Here is an 8,769-nt window from a genome sequence, read left to right on the forward strand (position 1 = left end):
AGTTTATTATATAATATCAACATATATTAACAGACTGTGGGGTGGATATATAAACTATAAACTATTGAACTATTATTGTTTATTATTATCATTACTAGCTGCTGGACATCTACATAACATCTATCTATATAAGCATACACACAGAAACAGACATATTTATATGGACTAGACATATAATTCATGTGTGGAAGTTAAATATATGCAGGTGTGTATAACGTGTGTGTGCTCACCTCAGGAGTCATCCTGCTGATGGTCGGTACATCGTAACCAGCGCTGATGAAGTTCCCGGTGTACTGCTCCAGCTGGAAGTCACCCAGCCACTGATAGATGGCCTCTGCATCCTGAACACACAGCAACACACTGAGGTCACTGTGGGTCAACATGAGGCTCATACAACATGAGACGCTCAGCAGAGACAAGAGGACACGATGAACTCTTTATTCAGGTCTGTGCGCAGCTCTTTACCTTCCCCTCCAACAGCTGCTGAGGACGGACAAACTGCTGGGAGAAGCTCTGCTCTGCAGGTCTCTGCACCGTCACCGCCTGCCTCCGAGGAGTCCCACCTGCAGTGACATCACAGCAGAGCTCAGCAGGTGAACTCACCTCACACACACACACATGTGTAGTGTGATTATAGACCAGGTCTAGCTTCTATATTAATACTGTGAAAGTATCAAAGCCTCAGTCCACAGAGAAATGCACACAGCCTGTATTCAGAAACTGAGCCTTAAAACCAGCCGTCAGGACTTCTGGAACTTTGTGATGTCACAACAAAGCAGTCACCAAGCCCCGCCCACCTGGACCCACCAACCAAACCTTGATTTGGTTTCTCTGAGTGTTTTTACCTGAAATCTGCTATATTTTTATTGTTTCACTCAGAAAACAGTCAGCCAATCAGAAGAGAGGCTCAGAGCCTCCTCTCTTCTGATTGGCTCACCGACCTGTTGTTACTAGAGCTCCAGAGAGAAGCCTGAGAGAGGAGATGTAAAACTACACTGAGATGGTTTTTATATTTTCTGATGGATCAACACTTCAAATAAAACACAGAAGAAGAAACATGGAGCTTTAAAAATATGAAAGAAAGATTCTTTGTTTTAGTGTTTCTGAGTCTAATATTCTGACAAACGATTCTAAATATATGTTTAATAAAGAAAAGTAAAAGGTAGTGTACCTGCAGGATGGTCAGGCTGTTTACTGAGGTCTGAGTGTCCAGCATCAGCAGCAGGGGGCGCCACCTGCACACACAAACACACACACACACACACACACACACCAACAACACACTGAGTCACTGAGCAGGAGCCACAACCAGCAGGTGTGAGGTCACAACAAGAAATGAGCAGAACATTGTGTTTGTGAACCGCAGCATCTCCACCTGCTAACAGCTGATCGGTGTTTGAACCAGACAAACTAAAGAATGAAAGAAAGTCGGATTCATGCAGCAGGAAAACAAGATTTTACACTTTTTAAACTTCAGATCCTGGAAAATCCCGCGACACATTTATTTTTAAATAATTACTAAATTAATTAAAATGTCTGTAGTTGGATTACAAGGCTGATTTTAAAATGTATATATTAACACTTTGTCACTACACTGTACTTGTGTACCTTGTTGGCGTTGTCATGGTGACCGGCGTGGTGTTGCAGTCCGTTGGGTGCGTTGTTGCTCTCCGTGCTCTGTCCGCTCCCGGCGCTGCGCGTGCTGCCGACGCTACCTGTGCTGCCGACGCTGTTCCTGTCTCCAGCTGCAACAACAACAACGACAGCAGTAAAGTCATGACGTCACAGAGGGGTGGGGGTGGGGGGTTCGGCGTCAGGCTGGAGGAAGCAGCAGATCAGATGCTCTTTGCTGCTGATAGTGCAGCAGATTACTGCTTCAAATCTTTCACATGTGGATACAAATCCCCCTTGACCGTCACTCTTTAATAAAACGTTAGCCACTCGAAAATTCAAGATGGCCGCCATTTCTGGTCAATACTGACAAAAAAATATTAAATAAAAATTCCCCAAAAATATTACTCGAAAAATTTTACAATAAACAATATTACTTAAGAAAATTACAAAGTTATTATTAAATCACTGTATAGTACTATATAGTAGTAATACTACACTAAATTACTACTATATTAACAAATTACTCACAAAAAATTACTCAAAATTAGTTTATTTAATTTATTATATAAAATAAATTATTACTAATAATGTGGAGAGTAGTGAACCAGTAGACTGTTGACAGAGTCTTAAACAGGATTATATTGCGAAATCACTGAAATCTGTCCCGTGGGTAAAATTCTGTTTCATGTGTCAGAAATGGCGGCCATCTTGAAATGTTGAAATTTCAAGTGGCTAATGGGGTTTTTCAAATGAATGGCCCCAGAAGGAGAAACATACCAATTGTGGTGCTTGTGTCCATATATGAAATATTATTGCAGTGATCTGCGGCACTATGGGGGGAGGGGAGGGGAGGGGACCAGTCCAACATGGCGTCCAGTGGTCGCCAGGTCTGTCGAACATGTTGCGATGTCGTCCCAGGATGGTCCCGCAGACTTCCACCGTGCTCACCGCCGCTGGTTGGAAAAGATGAAGGCACATTTACTCAGTTCTCGAAGATATTTCTTATTTACATTTTTGGTAATATCATTCAAAATGTTTTTTAAAGAACATTATCATGACTAATGATATGACTAATATTTTTACTTAATCTACTTAATCGCCGGATGATTAAAGGTTCTCATAAATACTATAATGTCCACACTGAGCGAGTGGAGCTCGTTGACGAAGGGTTCACGAGTTCATATTGCCTTTATTTGAAGGATTAACGTTATGAGCACGCAGAAAAGTAGACTGAACACTTTCCTTAATTTCATACTTTAAAAACAAGGGAATTGTAAGAAGAATTTATAAATGAACAATTATCCATCCAATAAATACATTCAGATTTTAATCCCAACTGTTTATCAATACATTATTTATTCAAGAACATTTCCTGGATTCCTGTCCCCGTTCAAAAACACCTGATGGTTCTTACCCAATCTGAGCGTCCATCCAGTATCCTCTCCACGCCTACAAGCCTGCTATTCCAAAGACGTGCTGGTCTGCATCCAGTCTCTGCTTGAACCACCTCAGTCCCACAGGAAAGCCTCAGGACGAGAAACTGGACCCACCACACACACCTCTGAGGCCTCGCTAGCTGCCAGAGAGGGACCTGAGGGGCCGAGCCAAGCCTCAGAGCCCCGGAGCCGAGCCGGAGCCGGAGCGAGCCGGAGCCGGAGCCGGAGCCGGAGGTGGCAGGCGGAGCCGGCGACGCTGAGGGCCCGTGGGACGGGGAGATGGAGACGTGAAGGCCACGCTTTGAACCACTGCTGAACGGTCACAGCTGGAGAGGAGGCTCACAGCTGTCCTGATGAGACAGAGACGACCGTAAAATCACCACAAGACGAGACCAGCAAGTGCAAAGTCAAATCCACATCAATTCAAATAGTTCAAAATCAAGAGTCCACACGTTTCATGTTACTTCAGAATACAGGAAGTCATCCAGAGAAGAATACCAATGAAAAACACGAAGGGTTTAACCTCTCTGTCACTGAGGGAGACACTTCCTTGATTCATGCTGACATCGTGATGATTGTTCACAGTGTGTACCTTGTGAGTTGTCGTGACCATTCACCTGTTTGAGCCAGCAACTTGCTGGCGGACCTGGTCTCTGGGGCGACGTGGAGGGTTTCGGGAGAGCGGGGCTCTTGATTGGAGGGACCCTGTACTGGACTGGAGGGCCGCTCCAGACCGGGCCTCACTGAATTCCTCAGACTGACCTCCTCCTGGCTCTGGACGGAGGTCTGCCGCCGCCGGACTCTGAGCCGGACGCCCCCGCTCCCTCTCTGCTGGGGGAGCCTCCCTCCGGCCGTCCTTAGTCTTGGGTTTGTAGTCCGGCGCTTCACCGTGTCCGATCCTTCAGGGTTGAACTCACGTGGAACTCCAGGTTCTTGGCTGCTGCTTTCTCTGGCGAGGCTCCAGCACAGGCCTCGGCCCTGGGGGGCCCCCGGAGCTTTGGGCCTCTGTTTTGATGCGTCAGGTTTCCCTCCTCTGCCGAAGGGGCATGCACTCACTGAGCTGTTGCTGTGTGGGGCACGAGGAATCCTCCAGTCCCCCGCCTTTAGATTCCTTCCTCCTTCTGAGTCAGACTTCACCCCACCGGTCGGCTCGGAGCTGTGGTGTGGGTGGGAATACACTCGCTCTTGCACCCTCCTCCTCACCCCCGCTGCCTCCGTGGTTCCTGCCTGCAAGGAGGTGAGGGAGGGGGAGCGCTCCTGGTGATGAGGTCTTGGTTTTGGTCCTAGGGGAGCCTCCTCCGTCTTGCGTTTCCCTCAGAGAGCGGTGATGCTCCTGACACGCTTGCCGGACTGTTGGTGAGCACCCGGCCCGCCAGGCGACGTTGTGCTGCTGTCCTCAGGCTCCCCGCTGGCGGCTGCTGCCTTCACTGAACTCAGTCTCGTTTGGCGGGGAGGAGGGACCCTTTTTCCGGGCGCGCCACAGCAAATGATGACTGCGCCCCACGTTATGCCGTTCTTCTCTTGACTGGACTGGAGTCGGGCCAAGCCATGGCTGCGCCGGCTTGCCGGGTTAAGGGTGGCGTTAGGACGACATTCCGGACGCACGGTTCGTCGTTCTGTCCTCTCGCGAGTCTCCGGTCCGAACAGGGCGTAGCGCGGTCATTGCTCTGGGTGCGCTTCTTGGGCGGCGTCAGGTCAGGTGTGGTCCGCAGACCTTGGGGGAGCGAGCTCAGGTCTGTGGAGCCACCATGTGAGAATGCAGGTAGCTGAAACCCTCAGCGCCGGCGGAGCCGTTTGGGGGCGGGCCACCGGACCCAGACAGTTAGCTTTGTCGGGATGGCGGGTACTGATCACACGTGCGCCGTGCCCAGAGGAACCTGCTGGGCGGCGCGCTGCCTGCCTGCAGAGCTCTGGTCCCCAGCCCTCGGGGAGCGTTCCTACTCCTTGGCGGCTGTCCGTCAGCATCTCCTGGACCAGCCTGTGTGCGTGACGGAGGCTGTCGTGAGGCTTCCTGGAGCGGCCGGAGCTCGGACGTACGGGTGTCGATGCTTCCTGGCTCTGGCGGACATGCCCACGGCGTTTCTTGATGGCCAGACCGTCCGCAGCCTCCGTAGCTGGCTGGACCGATGGCCGTCTGCAGCTCGGCGCTCAGCTCGCTGTCCTGGAAGGTCAGGGGCATTTCTTTCTTGGAAAGGGTGTTGACGGACAGAAGAGCTTCCCTGGCAGAGGGGTCGGGCGGCTCGATGGTGACACAGGTGCAGGGCCCCCCCCCCCCCCCCCTCCCCCCGGCCTCCCCCTCCCTGCTCGCAAGCGTGCCTTGGATCCGCACTTCGGCCTGGAGGATCGCTCTCTGGACTGTCGCACATCTTCTTCACGCCAAACATCAGCTTCTTTCTGGTGGCCGGAGGAAGATTTCAACCCATCACACCACCGAGTAAGAATCAGTCACACCGGGTCAGAACGTGGAACATGCTGACGTGTCCCTCACCGAGCTTTGGTGATGCCGACTTCCTGCAGATCCCTCCCACGCTCAGGTCCTTTTGACGATGCTGATGGGAGTCGTAGCCGTTCTCCGACAGTTTATCTTGTGTACTGCAGAGGCCGATGCGCTGAGCCACTCGACCAGGTCAGACTGAGAGAGAGAAGAACACGTCTCAGATCAGCTGCTGATCACGTAACCAGTGTGTTCATGCAACAGCTGGGAGTCTCTACTGGGATGTACTCAGCAGCCTCAATGTTCCGGTCGTTGATCTCAATGAATCTTCTTGCGGGGGCCTGGTTTGTCACTCCAGATGCAGGTCAGGTCCTCAGCAGTCAGTCAGTCATGTCAGTCAGTCAGTTACCACCACACCATTTATCATCTACACGGCAACTACAGTGAACTGCACACTTACAATACTCACACCTCCGCTGTGCTTGCCAACACTGATATTATTAGATATATTTATTTAATATGTGCCTACGCCTTATTTGTATTATATATGTTACCTATGTAATTCTTATGTGTTATATATATGTTGCTGCTTATTCATTTTAAACATGTCTATTTTCACATTCTGGTAAAGTTTTTATTATATAATATCAACGATTATTAACAGACCTGTGGGTTGGGATATAATAAACTATAAACTTATTGACTATATATGTTATTATTATCATACTAGCTTTGGGCGGGCTGAACATCTACATAACATCTATCATATATAAGCATTACACACAGAAACAGAGCATATTTATATGGAACTAGACAATAAATTCATGTGTGGAAGTTAAATATATGCAGGTGTGGTATAACGTGTGTGTGCATCACCTCAGGAGTCATGCCTCGCTGTCATGGTCGTTAATCGTAACCAGCGCTGATGAAGTTCCCGGTGTTATGCTCCAGCTGGAATTGTCACCCAGCCACTGATAGATGGCCTCTCTGCCATCCTGAACACACAGCAACAGACTGAGGTCACTGTGGTCAACATTGAGGCTCATTACAACTATGAGACGCTCGGCAGAGACCAAGAGACACGATGAACTCATTATTCAGAGTCTGTTGCCGCAGCCTCTTACCTTCCCCTCCAGCAAGCTTGCTGAGGACGGACAAACTGGCTGGAGAGAAGCTCTGTCCTCTGCAGGTCTTCTGCCACCTCACCGCCTGCCTCCGAGAAGTCCCACCTTGCCAAGCGACATCACAGAGAGTCAGCAGGTGAACTACACCTCAGCACACACACACATGTGTAGTGTGACTTAATAGATTCCAGGTCTAGCTTCTATATTAATACTTGAGAAGGTATCAAAAGCCTCATCCACAGAGAAATCCACACAGGCCTGTTATTACAGAACTGAGCCTTAAAACCAGCCGTCAGCGACTCTCTGTGAACTTTGTGAATGTTCAAACTAAGCAGCTCACCAAGCCCCGCCCACCTGGAAAACCCACCAACACCAAACCTTGATTGGTTTCTCTGAGTGTTTTTACCTGAAAATCTCTATATTTTATTGTTTCACTCAGAAAACAAGTCAGCCAATAGAAGAGAGGCTCAGATGCCTCCTCTCTTCTGATTGGCTCACCGACCTGTTTGTTACTAGAGCTGCAGAGAGAAGCCTGAGAGAGGAGATGTAAAACTACACTGAGATGGGTTTTTATATTTTCTGATTGGATCAACAACTTCAAATCAAAAACACAGAAAGAAGAAACATTGGAGCTTTAAAATATAAAAGGAAAGATTCTTTGTTTTAGTGTTTCTGAAGTCTAATATTCTGACAAACATTCGAAAATATATGTTTAATAAAAAAGTAAAAAGTAGTTGTACCCTGCAGGATGGTCAGGCTGTTTACTAGAGGTCTGATGTCCAGCATCAGCAGCAGGGGGCCGGTCAGCTCTGCACCACCACAACACACACACAAACACACACCACCACACAACACCACACAACACACTGAGTCACTGAGCAGAGAAGCCACACCAAGATGAGTCAACAATGAGCAGAACATAGTGGTTTGTGAACCCAGCATCTCCACCTGCTAACAGCTGATCGGTGTTTGAACCAGACAAACTAAAAGAATAAGAAAAGAAAGGTCGAGATTCATTGCAAGCAGTGAAAACAAGATTCTCACACTTTTTAAACATTCAGATCCTGAAAATCCTCCGCGACACATTTATTTTTAAATAATTACTAAATTAATTAAAATGTCTGTAGTGTGGATTACAAGGCTGATTTTTAAAATATGTATATATTAACACTTTGTCCACTACACTTGTACTTGTGTACCTTTTGTGGCGTTGTCCAACTGGTGACCGGCGTGGTGTTGAGCGTCCGTTGGAGGTGCGTTTGCTCTCCGTGCTCTGTCCGCTCCCGGCGCTGCGCAGTGCTTTGCGACGCTACCGCGTTGCTGGCCGACGCTGTTCCTGTCTCCAGCTGCCAACAACAACAACCAGACAGCCAGTAAAGTCATGACGTCACAGAGGGGTGGGGGTGGGGGTCGGCGTCAGCTGCGAGGAAGCAGCAATCAGATGCTCTTTGCTGCATGATAGTGCAGCAGGCATTACTGCGTTTTCAAATCTTTACACATGTGACTACAAATCCCCCTTGACCGTCACTCCTCTCATTAAAACGTAGCCACTCGAAATTCAAGATGGCCGCCATTCTGGCAATACTGAAAAAAATATTAAAATAAAAAATTCCCAAAAATAATACTCGAAAAATTTTACAATAAAAAATTTACTTAAGAAAATTACCAAAAAGTTATTATTAAATCACTTAAGTAAATGATACTATATAGTGTAATACTACACTACTTACTACTATATTACATATAACATAACACATTAACTCAAAAATATGATTTACTCCCTCCTCATTAATAAAAAAATAATTACTATAATGTGAGAGTAGTGACCAGTAAACTAAAGTAGACGTAACTAATCGGATATATTATACCCTAAGAGTCTGAATACCCAGATAGAGGTAATAAATACTGTTATAAACAAAAATAGAGAGATAAACAAAATAGAAAAAAGACAAAAAATATACATATATAAATGATAAAGAATAATAGAAAAAAATATCAAAGATGAATAAATGAAGAGAATATAATAAACAACAAATAAAAAAAATAGGAAGAAGAAGAAAGAAAGAACAACCTCTCTCTATAGTGTCTCGCATTTAGAAATCAATTGCAGATTATACATAGCCACTATTGGTGCGGGAGGGGAGGGGGGGGGCGGGTGACG

General features: G+C 47.1%; 1 protein-coding gene across 1 annotated transcript in view; it reads right to left on the bottom strand.

Moving 5' to 3' along the window:
• Positions 1-8,769, bottom strand: part of LOC111238917 (caskin-2-like) — a 56,554-nt gene that overhangs the window by 5,451 nt on the left and 42,334 nt on the right. Inside the window, exons 13-16 of the mRNA XM_022768640.1 lie at positions 1,609-1,745; positions 1,172-1,235; positions 466-563; positions 231-341 (exon numbers count right to left, since the gene is read on the bottom strand). Coding sequence (XP_022624361.1) covers positions 231-341; positions 466-563; positions 1,172-1,235; positions 1,609-1,745 — 410 coding nt within the window. The remainder of the gene's footprint in view (positions 1-230; positions 342-465; positions 564-1,171; positions 1,236-1,608; positions 1,746-8,769) is intronic.

The sequence above is a fragment of the Seriola dumerili genome, unplaced genomic scaffold, assembly GCF_002260705.1.
Source record: "Seriola dumerili isolate Sdu_G_001 unplaced genomic scaffold, Sdu_1.0 BDQW01001787.1, whole genome shotgun sequence".
NCBI classification, from domain to species: domain Eukaryota; kingdom Metazoa; phylum Chordata; class Actinopteri; order Carangiformes; family Carangidae; genus Seriola; species Seriola dumerili.